This window comes from Harpia harpyja, chromosome 5 (genome assembly GCF_026419915.1).
Source record: "Harpia harpyja isolate bHarHar1 chromosome 5, bHarHar1 primary haplotype, whole genome shotgun sequence".
NCBI classification, from domain to species: Eukaryota; Metazoa; Chordata; class Aves; order Accipitriformes; family Accipitridae; genus Harpia; species Harpia harpyja.
The window spans coordinates 53,391,722-53,407,446 of record NC_068944.1 but is presented as its reverse complement, the minus strand read 5'-3'; the positions used below and the strand labels follow the sequence as shown (position 1 = coordinate 53,407,446).

General features: G+C 46.9%; 1 protein-coding gene across 1 annotated transcript; it reads left to right on the top strand.

Moving 5' to 3' along the window:
- Window positions 1–13,753: 13,753 nt before the first annotated feature.
- Window positions 13,754–15,464, top strand: LOC128142480 (GSK-3-binding protein-like). The gene has a single exon (XM_052788594.1). It carries the CDS (start codon window positions 13,915–13,917, stop codon window positions 14,512–14,514), a length of 600 nt encoding a protein of 199 aa, XP_052644554.1. The 5' UTR covers window positions 13,754–13,914; the 3' UTR covers window positions 14,515–15,464.
- Window positions 15,465–15,725: the final 261 nt, after the last annotated feature.

Sequence of the window (15,725 nt, the reverse complement as noted above, 5' to 3'; positions counted from 1 at the left end):
CTTTCAGCAAACTACATCACAAGACAGAACAGGACAGAAAATCGAGCACATGTCAGGCTGTGGAAGGGGCACTGCTGAGAGCTAGAGCTTGCATTACCATACAAATGAAATGATGACTTTGTAGAAAAAATTGGAAGAGTGTTTGGAAAAAGCCCAGCTCTTGCAGCCCTCATTTTTCTGAATGTGTTTATTTGTTTTATTCTATTTACGGCCTCTAGTTTTCAAGAGTGTCCGATTATGTTTCACCTTGGAGCTTCCCAGCCTGCAAATTCTGGAGTCAGGCGCTGGCTGCCGCCCAGCTGGCCTCTGCCCTAGTTACTCTCTGTAACGCAGCGAGGGCTGTAGTATCATTCCTTCTCAGGACTCAACCATGCTGCCGACTTTTGATCATTAAAGGAAATGAACTTGAAATTACATTAAAACAAGTAAATAAGACTTGTGAACAAGGGCATTAAGATTAAAAAGCAGGCGGTCTCAAAGGTTGGAAGGCACAGCGTGCGGTGCCGCTGATTCAGTAGTGTTCTTTGGCAGGAGTATAAATGACGGCAAGAGGTGCGAGGCAGCGAAGAATAAAATCCTGAGTATTCAGCTTTCAAGGAAATTTGCAAAAGCCACTGTCTCAACAGCCAAGATTTACATGCATCCTCTGAGAAAGAATTACTTTTCTATGGGAAAGTAATCGTCCCTTGCACTGCTGAGCTAATGATGTATAAAATAACTCTGACAAGCCCAAGTCCCACGGTGGCACTAGCCAACAGCGAAGAGAAAAGGGAATCCAAACAAACTACTGGTGACCAGAAAACAACTCGAAGCAGATCGCTAGCAATAAATCTTAACATGACATTGAAGCTGGGCTCATCTTACAAAGAGCAAAGAGTAGAGACAGAATTGCTAAGGGCAGATGGCAGTGCCTTTCCCGGTGATATAAACATAGATGAATGTGTATCGTTTCTGAATACTGTATATGGCCCTGCCTATCTCAACAGCATAAATAACTGGAAAGAACATTAACACATTTCTAGGGATTGAGTTTTAATTGTTCTGTGGTTTACAACCATCGGTTGCGTCTAATTCTATTTAACGTGGCTATAGCTTCAAATATTCCACATTATGGAAATTATGAAGTTCAGCTGGAAGTGTTTTACCTGCCAAGATCTGAATTTCATGTTAGTGGTTATCCTGCAGTAGCTGGTGGCAAAACAAACCTACTGCAGCATAACAGGAGGTTACATCCTTTACACGGTTATATTTAATCTCTTCTGATCCTTATCTGAGTTGTAGCTGAGTACAAGGAAATACAGATTCTGCATTCAAATCATTGCAAGTATGAATAGTAATGGCAACAGCCATAAAAATAATGCATAATTCTTGCATCTGCCTGTCCAGGGAACCCAGGAGTTTTTTATATTTTACATGTAGATCATCCTTTGTTCAAATATTTTCCACAAAAGTTGTTGTGTGGAAAATCCATGAAAATCAGGAAATCTGCCTCATTATAAGGAGTACTGGAAGAACTGTGAGCCTGATCATACTGAACATATGATCACATGCATGAAATGAACACGCTAAAAAACTACAGTACATATTCTTTCTCTTACAGAATTTGCTTACAATTCCTTTTGGGTTATCTGTAGCAATAGGTTCTAAAAAAATTTCAGATAGTAGAGTGACTTGCCAAAAAAATATGTCCATACCATTACACATGAATAAAACTTTCATTTTTCTTTACTATTTATGGGTACATTTGTTTGTAAACCTTTTAAAAATGTTCTTTTCCACTTCGTGAGATTTACTTACACCATTTCATAGTTCTTCTGTAGAACAAAGCTGACATCTCCAGATGGCAAACATAAACATCAAAAGATGGACTGCCACTCAAAGACACGTGGGAAACATTTGCCAAAGCTAAATACAGTCTTAGAAGAATTTCAATAGTAGCGTAAGAGTTCTTCTGAATATGCCATTAATAGTGGTGCAATAGATCTAGCTGACACGTTGGAGGTGGTGAGCTGCACTCAAATACTTTGCTACCCACAAAATGGCACTTATTTCGGGATTGTTAACATACTCAGGAAATCATACAGTAAATCAAAGTTACGAATTACACAAACTATGCTATAAAATGCAGCACACATTAAATGACATACAAGAAACATGCGCATGTGCATGGCTAGGAAAGTGTGTACAGGATTCAGCCTTTTTGCTGAATAAATATTTGCGAGTTTTACAGTTCTTCACCATCTCCTTTTATATAATCAGATAACTGCAACTACAAATTCAACTTAAGGACTGACATTTTTACATTACAATGCCTTCTTTGTTGCTCCAAACAGCAATATATATACAACAAATCGGTTCAGAAAGGAAATGCTTTCCATCATACTTGTGTTTGCCTTATTATCAGAATGAGAAACTATGTGTGTGAAGTTCTTCATAATTTTTTTACCAGTGGTATTAGTCTCCTTTAGATACTGGCAGGGGTGGGAGGGGATTTGCCAAAATCCATTACACGTTTTGTCTCAGCTGTAGTAAGAGAAGGCATTCATTATGAGCTGGACAACTCAAACATCTAAGGATGGGAGAAAGAGTTCACTCAAAATAGTGAATAATTAGTTTGAACTTTGCCACACTCTCCAAGCAGAAACTGGTTTATAAGTACAATATTTTATGAAGTTTTCTCAGCAGGAGAGGTGCAAAAAAGCTCACTCATCCCTTACACCAGCCTCAGCAGAGATAGATAGCTCTTTATGGTGACTGGTCCTTGCTTCAGACACCAGTTCTGCAAGTCATAGGATTGCATCAGAATCACACCTCTTTTGGAGGCTTGTCTGCACACAAACTCCCAGTGAAACACTGAGGTTGCCTGTGAAGACCACACCTTCAGGCACTTCTGCCCAAGTCTAAATATAGGCACTCTTAAGGGTTTTTTTCTTCCCCAACATAAACTATGGTTTATTGTCAGCATGGAAGAAATTGGGGTTTTGTTTATTCCTAAATCATGATTAAAGCAATGAGTCTATATTGAGCAGATCTGCATGGCTTCATTCTGCAAAGGAGATCTGTGGCAGTAGTAACACCTAGTAACTGCACTGCAATTGTATTAGAGTCGCCTCTGTGATGCCTGCCTACGCTGCAACACCGAATGATGTACAGCCGCGGTGTCACATACAAGCCCACAATGCTATGCTGTAATAGTTACGTGTTAATTTGTTCCCCCAGCAGAACATTTTCTGTGGAGAAAACTGAATCCACTGCTGTAACTGCCACACAGAGCATTTTCTTTAATTATTAAGCACAGAGGAACTGCAGGCGCTGATGAGTTCAAGGAACGTGGTCCACTGAGATCCCTCCAACTGTAGTTTCATGAGAGACTGGCTCCAGCAACCGCATTGGTTAAAGAAGTTCCTGTCCTATGACCTCCAGCTACTCACTCCTGGTCTTACACCACAGCTCATCACCCCTGCTGTTGCATGAGAAGTTACATACCTTGAGCCACAGCCCAATTTATAGTCTAGCCCTATAGAAGAGGATTGCACGGGCCCATCTGAGGAGGCTGTGAACTTCAGCACAGGGGCAGGAGCAATCAGCTGGGCATGGAGCAGGGTAGGCACTTCTTAAAAGAGCTTCACTGCCAAAGTCAGTGTCTTGGGGAAACTCCACCTGCAGCTTTATGATTCAGTTAAGCCAAACTTACAGCTGAAAGGAGAAGTCCCACTCCCCCTCCTGCCTGCCAGCCATGCTTTCTGCAAGCTCTTTCCCAGGGATGTACATCAAACCATAAATAATCCAGTGCAGAAAGCTAAACTGATATAAAACTCATTGTTCTTTTGCAGGCTTAGTTTTCTGCTGGCTGAGCCCTCTGATCTGACTGGCTATGGCTCCAAAGAGCACCAGGGCCAGCACGAGGGATGTGTTAGAAACACAGAGAGGGTTGCAGGTGGGGAAGGGCTTTCGAAGGCAATTTGCAATTAGGTTGGCTTAGCCAGGTTAGGCCACTATCAAACGGCATCTCCACGATGAGGTGCCGGCCAGACTACCCACAAGTTACACAAGTCACCTTACAACACCCCCACGAAAGCTGGGGTACCTCACCACAGGAAATATTCATGTGGTCACCCCTTCTGCTCGTCATTGTCAAGGGGTTTCTTATTGAGCAATCCAACCGACTTCCTCTTTTGGTAACTTAGAAGAGCTTTTCTTTTGGGATTTTGGGACTGCACAGTTCTTTCAGAATGATTTTATGAAGGAAAAGCAATTTAGATTCACATTCTCTTCAAGAAATTTCTTCAGCTTAATATCCTACCTACTTCAGTAGCAGAGGCATGAATGAACACAGCATGGAGAGTTCAGCAGCTGAATGATGGCAGCAGTGATAATAAGAGTGCATATGGGAATCCCAGGAAAACCTTAATCATCATCATTAACATTTTATTTTCTGCAGTGCAATCCCTACTCCAATGTACCACAATTTGCTGCAGCAGACTATGCAATGCCCAATGCTGACGAGAATTTGCATAAATATGAAGAGTAGGAAAGCCGTGAGGAAGAAAGTCATCACAAAGCTGGAACTGCCACGGGAGTTTCTCCTTTTGATATTTTTTAATTATTTTTGTTCTGCTGTGTGCGTATGTTTCAGGTCAGGTATGATTTTGAGGTAGAAGGAAGGTAGTCTCAAGCATATAGACAGATCAGGTCTAGCTTCCCTGGTTCCTAGCTTTGTTGCTCATTTATAAGTTTGCGTCTTCACAAACCATGTTGCAACTTCTGGTTTTAGCACTGTTTTACCCAATTTACTATCTTATTCAATTGAACGTTAAATCTAAGTAGTAAAACCCACCAGGCTGCAACAACAACGAATTTTGGCAAACGCAGTGGAGAGTTTTCCTCTTGCAGCTTGACATTCAGTAAGAAACACAAACTTAAAGTAGGGACCATTTTAAAATGGATCATGTAGGTAAATTTGTGAAAAGAGCAAAAGAAGGAACTTCTGAAATATATCAACTCATAATGCCGACGGCACATAACTTGAATGATGACTTCCTAGCTGAAGATGGTGACCTAATGTGTATTTTATAGGAAAGTTATAATGAAAGTTAATAATATTAAGTGCTTTATAAAATGGTTCATTAACTGAAAAGGGGTGTTTCTTCCTTGGACAAATTGCCTTAGAAATGTTGGCCTTTGGGGTCCTGTCTTCATTGCTAAAATAGAACTGTGCCAGCAGATCTACTTTATACAGTTTTAAATCAATTTTGCAATCAAGGTTTCTGTTTATAAGCTCTTTGGGCTTAATTTCACTGCAAAGCTAACCTGAGTTATAACTTATTCCAGCTATAACCGGAATCCTTTCCACATAAAAAAAATGAAGTCTGGGCCTGCGGTTGCTTTTGATTTGAGGCAGTGAGTTTAACAGGAAGACATAGGCTGATATTAAAGTGTCAGCTAGTCTGTACTGTGAGCACAGTTTTGCACCATTTGAATGCTGTTGGTCTTCCAGTGCCTTCCCATTCCTCCTTCCAGAGGGCTCCTGCTCATACCTGGGACAGAATCAATAGCACAGGCAGCTCATGGTACTGCTAAGAACCATTAAGGTTGGCAGAAATCTCAGTCCATGGCTTTATGGTGTGAAGTTTTTATGGGTAGAATCCACTTTCAGTGCTCCTGTCCCATCACCCTTCCTCAGCCCTGCTCTCCTCTGCCCCAGCATTGCTCATTTCTGCTGATCCAGCATTTTTAGAGTCCTGAAAAAGAAATATTTTTAAAGAACAGCTCACTGGCTCCCAGTGTGTCTTAACACAGCTATGCTAGCACAACGGCAAGGGCTACAACAAGGGCACGGCAGCAGGCGTGCGGGGTCAGAAAACTTAAAGCAATACTGTTACTGAACATTTTGCATTGTGAAGCTGTGGCTACAGCAGCAGGCACAAGCAAAGGTGTAAAGACATGCTCCTGGGGGCAGAGGCTGCAAGTGTCCCTTTATATAGTAGCAAGGGGCTTGAAGCAGCTACCGCAAGAGCATATAGACCACTTGTAAATCCCAACAAAATGCAGTCAGTGCTCAGGCAGTATTGGGGAGGGCTAGTTGTAATTTTCCTGACAAAAAGGCACTTGAATCCCCATGACTCACCCCTCTGAAATACAGTCACGTCTTTCTGCGAAAAGGATGTAACACAGGAATCAAAATGTCCGGTAGCAGTAATTGTTGTGTTGTAGCAGTCACTGCTGGGAAGCGGAAACACAGAGTGAGGCAGGAAAGTTATCGCTATTTGGTTTTAAGGTATCAAAAAAGTTTCTTCATAACTGGCAGGAATTTTGTTTTGTTGCTCTTAATTTAAATGATGCTATCGAGAGGGAAGAGGGAAGAATTATTCCAAAATGCTGAACATCTTCAAAGGGAGGAGAGCACATTTACCAATAGCAACAGTGGGAGTCCAGTAAGAACAATTCAGATCATGCAAAAAGCAGGGGCTCCCGTAGGACTTTACCTGTAAAGCTTCATCCCACAGGTCTCCATTCAACCCAAGCACAATGCTCTGATCCAGTGGGAAGGCAATGCTCACGCTGGGACGGCTGCAACAGCTTCTCCCACCCACTACTCCACTGCCTGCCCTTCCCACTTCAGGGGCAACTCAGCCCGCTCCTCTGCAGCTACAGAACTGCCACAAATTCAAGTCTTGCTATAAAGGAAAATCAAAGTCATGGCTGGCTTACATGGGTGCCCTTGGCTGTGAACCATGGCAGCTCAGCAGGACCCTGAAGAGAGGAAAAGTGAATGAGGCAGGAACCTCTCCATGTCTCTTACTGTAAGCCAGAGCTTTTATTTAATCCAAAAGTCTTGAGAGCCCTGCATCAGAAGGAGGTAAATGACGTGACCTGCGATACTTACTCTAAATTATGCATGTACAATAGCACCCAAGGATCTCATGAAATCTGTTATGTTGGACATTGTACACCGAAAGTTTTGCAACCTAAAGGGCTGTTTTTCATTACCCGCTGAGAGTGAATTTAGCTCTAAACAAAATATACAGGAAAACACAGTTGCTAATGTGATGGAAATTATTACTGTGTAATAATTTATGGATCGTGTTTGTTGACTTTGCTATTGGGAAATTCACTGTCTAAATATATTGGCTTGATTTAATAAGGGAAAATCAGGCTTACCTAATAGGTGGCTGGAAGGAAAAATAAGCAAACATGGTAAAAAAAAAAAAGCTTTAAATAAGCCACTTCTTCACAAATGCTTGTGGATTTTTAAAAGTTAATGGGAAAAAAAAACCACCAAAAAAAGGACTGCAAGCAGATCAAAAGGACTATATTAGGTAAAAAGGGGGGTGGTGCAGTGGAATCAGGCTGTCACATGCATAATTTTTTTAGAGAGAAGGGAAGGTGTTTCAAGAAGCTAGACCTACCTGTCTTGTTCTGAGGGGCTAATAAGACTTTAGAAAAATGGATATGAAGTTTTTTGTTTTAAAATCTTTTGCTAATCACAGACTCCTGCAGAGAAAAATGGCAGGGATCAGACCTCAGACTTACTAAGTACCACTACTGGACATCATGGTGCTGTGCAGGACTAGAATAAGCAGGAAAACTGAGGAATTCATGACGAGTAACACCACAAAGAAAATTAAAAAATAGATGAGCTGTGGTCAGGGAGCAGAAAGGAGGAAATGTAACTGTACCTATAACCATAGCAGCTGCCCCAAGATGTTTCTCATGTGAGGCTTGATCATGCTTCTGTGAGGAGCAAGTCTGGGCCTAAATTACGCAAACACCACAGTTCAGATTCAAAACAAGAAGGGGTTACCAGATCTCAGGTGGCGCCTGGTTTTCTTTTTTCTTTTTAAGTAACAGTCACCCTTTTCTAATGGCTTAATGTCAAAAGTATACTTGAAGGAGGGATTTCAATGAAGAAAGCTGGCAGTTGTGCCCAGGTTCCATTGATTCAGTGGAATTGGCTCCGGTCCTTGTGGGACAAGTGCTCCCTTAATTTTAGACAAGTCTACTTCAAACACAATTAGACAAGAGGTTTGGTTTTTTTTTTTTTCGCCTACATGCTGAGTGAGGCACATTACTTGTAATCATTATATACTAGTTTATTGATTGTGGCTTTTCAGTATTCACTGTAGATAGGCTTGTTTTAACAGAACTGTCAAGAGACGTGTCTGGTTAACAAACAATTACTGATTGAAGGTATAACAGCAAGCACAAGGATTTTATCAGGACATACAGAAATGTGCAGGGAATTTTGACAAAAGGTGAATGGGATTTTCTTTTGAATCCCTGGTATTTTTCAAGAGATGTCACAAAAGTCTATTTCATGGGATGTTGGGGGTGGCTCAACATTTCGTTTTCATCTCTGCTTCCTATATTTTAATATTTGAAAAGATCAGACAAATGGAAATTATTCACAGGAATCGCATATATGGAAAATCTATAAAAGCCCACACGACGGATTACACGGGCCCACTGCTTATAATATAATGTTACCATTAAAATGTATTCCGGTTATTAGGAAAGCTGGAAGTGAGTCAATTATTTAAATAAACAAACAAAGACCTGGTTGCCCCATAGTTTAGTGCATCCCTGAGACATCTGCAGGCTCCTTTCCCACGCCTGCTGTCTCACTCCTAAACTAGCAGAGGCTGTTGTGCAAGGCAACCTGACAACTCCTAACAAACAGGTAGCTTAATGCACTCTTCTGAAGCAATCCCTGCACACCGGGCACCTTTGCACATTTGGGGCAGGCACAGGGAATCGACAGCATCTTGTATGTATCGGAGGAGGGAGAAGAGGTTTTGCAGCTTAGGGAAAGGGGAGGATCAGCTTATCAGGCCAAAGGAAGGTTCCTGTGGTCCCTCCAAAGGAAACACGTGTCCTGATTGCATGGACGAGCTGGAATAGAGCAGTTTGGTGTGTCAGACATGAGAAGAAGGTGACACAGTAGAAGATGGCGCCAGTGTTAGCTTTTCCCCTAAAGACCGGGGTTTTTGTGTTTAAAAGATGTAAGAAGCAGTGATAACTTCAGCAAAAAGAAGTAACTCAGCCTCACAACAGACGATATAGTTCCCAGCCTTGCTAGGAAGCAGCATCCCTATATGCAAATTCCTAGGTAATTGACTGGGGATAAACAGAAACAATACATGAAAGAAACAAATCCCATACCTCTGAATTCAGGTTCTTGTGTTGGGACAAAATATGCATATGTGAGTTTCTTAAGAATGAAAGCCTGTATTTTCAAAAGCACCTGATGTTTCCCATTTCCATTAAGGTCTCAGACTGGGCATCCAAAACCATGTAAAACTGTTGGCCAACAGGTTTATATTTACCCTGGGAGTCACGGTAAGACTCATGACATTTCTGCTTATTAATTCCCCCATTTTAATGTGTTTGGCTTTTGCAAGTTATAACACAGTAAATACATTTGTGTCACTTAGCAACCTCAGCCGTTTCTAAAGGAATGTCTTTTGTTCTTGGAAATCTATTATAAATGCAGGTTATAAAATGATTATTGGGGAATCGAAACTTGTCTTATTTGGAAGGTGTTCTGGCCTCTCCCCATTCTGCATTTAAAGTGTGCACATGAAATTAATTTACTTTGCACAAGCATCCTTCATTGACACTATTGTTATGAAGAGAAGCTCTGCATATTTAATAGATATGACAGAAGTTTCTGCTGAAAATAAAAGACATGAGAAATGCCTGGAGAAAGAAAGGACTAGAAAGGACGTCCTAGTCAGTGCGTTCACCCAGTTCAAAGCCCTCTTACTGTTTTGTAAAGAACACTATAAATACTTTACCATTGCGATGCAACACTACATAGTGTCTGTCATGAACTTATCGACCTGATTTATTTCTATACACAATGCCCAAGTCTGAGATCACAGATCACGCAGCTCTGGCATAAGGGTTTGAAATGTAAACAGCTGTGCAAAGTAAGTATTATTTCTCATTTCACATTGACTGGGTTACTGGGTTCCCATAACAGATTAAAACATGTGCCCGACCCTGAACACATACATGTAGTGGAAGGACTGAGATTACACTGGATTGTGGACTTCAAAGGATTTAAGGGTTTTCTTTCTTTACCCTTATATAGGTTTAAAGCTCAGAATTCATGCCCAGTTGTCCACCTTCTGAGGATCAGTACAAAGGGTAAGATACATAAATTGACCTTTATATTCTGAAAATAAAAGGTATCCTCAGGAAACGCCATAAAATTATGTCACAATTCTATAGATGGCCACATAATTAATACAATTAGTACTTGTTTATGAAACTCAGACTTTGTCCTCTGCTAGGGATACCTGAAAGTCAAGTATTACTGAAAATATCTTAAAGACTGTTTTCTAAAAATGTAAACAGATAAAGTGAGAGTGCAGATGAACAATAATAATATAAAGGAACCAATTATTGCTTGCAACTGTAACATCTTGCTAATAGAATGACTTAGACAACAATTTGCAGTGGGAATTTTGGCAATCCCGGAACAGAAACAGACAATACAGGGAAAAAAAATAATACAGAAAAAAAAGAATCGAGGCAATGCTCATTGTCAAACTACTGCTCAGAAAAATGTTGTCGGTGGTCAGTAAAATATTGTCAACAGTTTTGCAACTCTTTTCATCCTTTTATTTTTAAAAGAACCTGCCCCTATCCCTAATGTTTTGGGTTTGGGGGGATTTTTTAATTGAAATTATTGTGATAAACTACTAAAGTAAAAGCAGTGCTGCAGAACTCATCACCAGCAGTAGAAGACAATGTATGACAACCCAGCTGTGATTCTCCTAATCTAAATGAGAATACCTTGCTATAGCTAACTCGGGACTCAGCCAAATGACCTGATGGCTACAACTGAAGAAGCCCCAGCTTCTTCAGGGTTGACCTGGTAGCCAACCCTGCTGCTCATGCTCACGAACTCTGCATCAGGGCACCTACCTATATGTACGACAGCCACTTTATTGCAAAACCCGCTGTTGAAGTTGTTCTCATTTCTAGACAGAGGCGCTAGCAAACAGCTAACAGTTCATGAACTGCTGTACTAATTTCTGCCGGGAACATCTGATGGTGGCTGCAGACGTTTTAGACCCACTCCCAGCGTGGATCAGGGTTTAATGCCAGAAAGGTCTCTGGGTGCTGACATGCTGAGATCTGCTCCACAGATGTGAGTAGGATATAAATTCATACTGAGCCCTCTTTGGCATAGTTTTCCCACGTAAACAAATCTCTGAGGGGGAACTTCAGCTCTGACACAGCATATACTGTCTTCTCCAGCAGCATTTCAGCCTTTCTCTTGTCTTTCACTCTTACTGTGAAGAGAGCACTTAGAATAGGAAAGTAACGGCTGAGGTTCTCCTCTAGCAGAACATAATCTGAAACGACACTCACTTTGTTGAGGTGTAAAACTATTAACCCTGATTAGTAGCATTCAGTGTAAATATTTTCAGTGGGTTTAGTCCTAAAATCCTCAGCAGATACTTGCTCAGTTGATCGTCAATCAGTCACCCCTGAAGTTTTGCATTAAAAAAGATCTGAGGACATCAGGATTCTGCTAATGACTGCGCTCTGAGCTCCCTATCTGTGGCACCGATCTGCTCTATCCTGCAAAGTTTTCCCAGCGCTGCTGTTGGTTAGGGATGCAATGAAGCGCGACTTGTGATTATCATTGCTGGGCTCATGAAAGCCCCAGGTGTAGATGTAATCACAAGCAGCACTGAGTTTTTGCTGGTATAGCTTATTTTGCTTTTGTGGGAGGAGAAGAAAAGGCTGGAATAAGATGTACTGGTTTATTGCAGTTTTGCTTGTACAGAATACGAGATTACCTACTCAGAAGTGCTCTGAATATAGATCTCCCTTGGAGTTGAAGTAGATCCATCCACTGCATCCACATAGGCCTGCCTTTATTTCGCTTGAAAAGATACTGCATAATTAAGGAATAAGGGTAGAAGTGTTTTCTTAAAAATATCTTGGTGCGGGGAAACAAGGTCTCACTTTTTCATCATCTGTAGAATAACGCGATCTGGCTTTTAATTGCCAGTTACCAAGAAGGTGCTGAAAATAAGAAAGTATCAGTACATTAAATATATAGATGAATAAATAATATGCAATTAGATAGCATGCTTTACGCCCAGCTCATATAAATCCAGCCTGGGGATGTAGTAACAGACTTCGACACCGAGGCTGGAGCAACCAGTAACACGTTCAGGTGACAGGCACGTTCACAAACACGTGCACATATGCACAGGGTCTGTTTTGCTGTTTTGTACAGCAAGTGAAAGTAGCTCAGGAAAACATGGACAAACGGACCTGCCCTCTCCTTTGCTAGCCACTTACTGATTAGTCAAGGGCATGGTGCTGACAGCAGTTACACACGCGAGCAACTTCCATTTTACTAGCGGTTCCCCAGCAGTGGCGACCGCATGCCTGGTTACGTGAATGAGCGTGTTCTGGGCTATGACCCCAGAGTTTTGACATCCAGAAAACGTTCTTTAGGGCTCATCGTAGAAACTTCAGCACTTGCTTAAAGGACGTGGTGATGGGCTCAAGGGAGCGAATGGGACTGGGAGAGGGAGAGGCAGGACATAGCCTTGGTCCAGGTGATGAAGTAAACCGCAGGCAAGTGGAAAACCCGAGAGAACGCCCGCACAGACTTGCTTCACGTCTGCTAATTCCAGCAGTGAAGAGTGAGACCCCGGAGGCATTTCTACACCAAGGAACAAAACCCAGAATCAACGTGCTGCCGGGTGCGAGGCCACGGCAGGCGCACCAAGCAGAAGAAACGCGCGCCAACGGGCGGCGGCCCCGCCGCCTGCCGTCATCCCACAACCGGGCGCTGCGGCGTGAAGGCGGTGCGACCTCAGAACTGCATCTTGCGGGAAACTACCGTAACGGGGATTGCAACGTAACGATCCACTCCTGCAGGCGCCGGTGCTTAGCGTTGGCACCCTCCTTCAGGAGAACGCAAGCACCGCTTCCACGCGCGGCGTTACAGGGAAAAGCAGGAACGCGTCCCGCTGCCGGCCCGCCGGTGCAGCGAGGCAGGCACTTACAGAGGCGCTGGCACGCGCTCGTAGCCGGGGCCCGTCAGACTGTTAACGGTTTCCCGGGGCAGCGTCTGTCAGGCCGGCGGGGCCGGGGCAGACACGGTACCGGCCGCGGGGGAGGCGGGCCGGGCGCCCGGACGAAGCCCCTCGGAGCGGCGGGGGGGGGGGGGGGACGGGGACGGGGACGGGGACGGCTGGCAGGCTTCCGCCCTTCGTTCTGCGCCCGGGCGCCGTCCGCCCTCCTCGTGCCCCCCCTCTCCTCCGGGCACTCGTCCCGAGGAAACAGGGCGGCGACGGGCCCTCCCCGCCCGGCGCGGCCCCCTCGGCACCCCCTTCCCGCGGAGCCGGCCGGGCCGGGCCGGGCCGCGCCGGCCCCCCGCCGCGCCGCGCCTCCCCTCAGGCGGGCCGCCCGCCCCGCCCCCTCACACCCCTCCTGCCAATCACCCCGGCCCCGCCCCCGAGACCCGAGGTGCGGGGTTTGAAAGCGGGCCGGTCCACGCGGCGCGCAGGCGGAGGGGGGGGAGAGGGAGCGGCGTGGCCGGTGGGCGCGGGGCGGCCTCGCCCGGCCGGCGGTCTCCGGCCGCGGGAGCCGCCCCCCGCGCCGGCGGGCGAGTCGCCCCCGCCCGCCGCGCAGGGCGTCGTCGCCGGGAGCGGACGGCGGGCGGCCGGTGGCGGGGGCTTCCCCCCCCCCCCGCCCGGCGCAGTGGGAGGCGCCCGGGATCCCGCGTCACCCATTGTTTACAAACCAACCCCAGCGGGCCGAGCTCCAGCTTCAACCGCAGCCGCCGGAGCCGCGTGTGCTGGCGTGCGCGCGGGGCGGCGGGCGGCGGCCCCGGTCCCGCTGCGTCTGCGGCGCGGCAGGGCGCCGGCCGAGATGCCGTGTCGCCCGGGCGAGCGCTTCCTGCTGCTGGAGCGCTCGGTCGCCGTGGGACAGGCGGGCTCCAAGGAGGTGGACGCGCTGGTGGCCAAGCTGGGCGAGGTGCTGCAGCTGAGCGCCCAGCGGGCGCCGCCACCGCCCCGCGCCCCCAAGCACCTGGGGCCGGGCAGCGCCCGCGACCGCGCCGCCCCCTACTCGCCGCGCTGCACCGGCGGCGGCCCGCTGGCGCCGCGGGGGCCGGCCCCGCCGCAAGCCCACCAGCAGCACGCCGAGCCCCCGCGGCCGGACAGGAGCGGCCACCAGCGGGTGACCAAGCAGCTGTGCGGCCGGGGCTGGCTGCGGAGCGCCGCCCGCCGGAGGAAGCAACCGCCGCCGGGGCCGGGCGACGGGCCGGCGGAGGAGGAGGACCCCCACCGGCTCCTGCAGCAGCTCATCCTCTCCGGCAACCTCATCAAAGAAGCCGTCCGGCGGCTGCAGCTAGCGGCAGCGGCGGCAGCGGCGGCGGCTTCCACGGCCTCCAGCGGCAGCGCCTCGGCGGGGAGCAGCGGCGCGGACGGCGAGGCGGCGGCGGCGGCGGTGGTGCAGCCCCTGCAGTAGCCGGCGGGGGACGAGCGGCGGCGGCGGCCGGGGCAGAGGAGGAGCGCGGCTGGGGCGGCCGGTCGCGGCGGCGGGGCCCCCCGCCGAGCGGACTGCGGGAGCGCGGTGCTGGCTCTGCCGCGATGTAAGTCTCCCCCCGCGGCGGGGCGGCGGCGGCTTCCCCCCCCGCCCCCCCGCATCCCGCTGCCGGGCGGGGACGGGCCGGGCGCGGCGGGGTCGGGGTCGGTGGGGGTGGGGCGGGTGTGCCCCCCCCCCGCCCAAGGTCACCCCCGGCGCGGCGCCGATCCCCGATGCTGCTCTCCAAGCGGCGGAGGCCGCGCACGCCGCCCGCCCCGAGTTGTTGTTGTTGTTGTGCCCCCCCCCCCCGCCTTCCCCGGGAGCTCCTCCTCCTCCTCCCCCCGCCGGGGCAGCCCGGCCGGGGCCGCGGACCCCCCAGCCGCCGGTCACCCGGCCGCCGCGGGGCTGCTCCGTCTCCCAGGAGCCATTTGCAATAATTGTCGCTGACCCCGGCGGGAGGTGTTTCCTTTCCCCTCCCGGGCTGGTTTGGGTTTTTCGTTTGTTTGTTTTTTTATTATTATTATTATTATTATTATTTTAATGTTTATTATTATTTTTCCTGTTGTGACTGTATGAAGCAGTTTAAAAAAAAAATGTGAATATCAAAGCTGGAAGGCAGCTGGACTTCTAATTGTAAAGCCTGATGAGTGAATGGAGCCTGAGACGCATTGTTCACATAGGTAGCCGAAACAAGTTTTTTCTACCAAAAAGAAAAAAAAAAACCAACCTGAATCCACCCTTCCCCGACAAACTCAATGGCTCAAATACGAGATGCAGCTGTTGATTTTAAATATATGCACTTCGTACCGGAGTGTTTGAAATGTGTTCCTGATTTACAGGACTTACTGTCTTAATTAACCTGTCTGTATTGAATAAACGTGGTCTTGTTTTTATTTTTGGGTCTGTGTCTCATTGTTAAGGGGAAGTGAATTTTGGTTCATGAAAACAAAACTATGTGGATGATGCTCCAGTAGGCACGTTCCCCTTGATCTTCTTTCAGTTGCGAGATCTCCATTTTGCAGACAAAAAAAAAAAAAAAAAAAAATCCCCACAACAATCCGCATAGTCTGATGCAGTGGGACACCGGTTATTAATGCACGGAGATGCAACTGAGCCCCTTTGTTTGCCAGCAGCGTTCATTCGTAAGCTGTGAG

Excerpts from the sequence above, each read along its gene's own strand:
- LOC128142480 (XM_052788594.1), top strand. The coding sequence starts at position 13,915 with ATGCCGTGTCGCCCGGGCGAGCGCTTCCTGCTGCTGGAGCGCTCGGTC.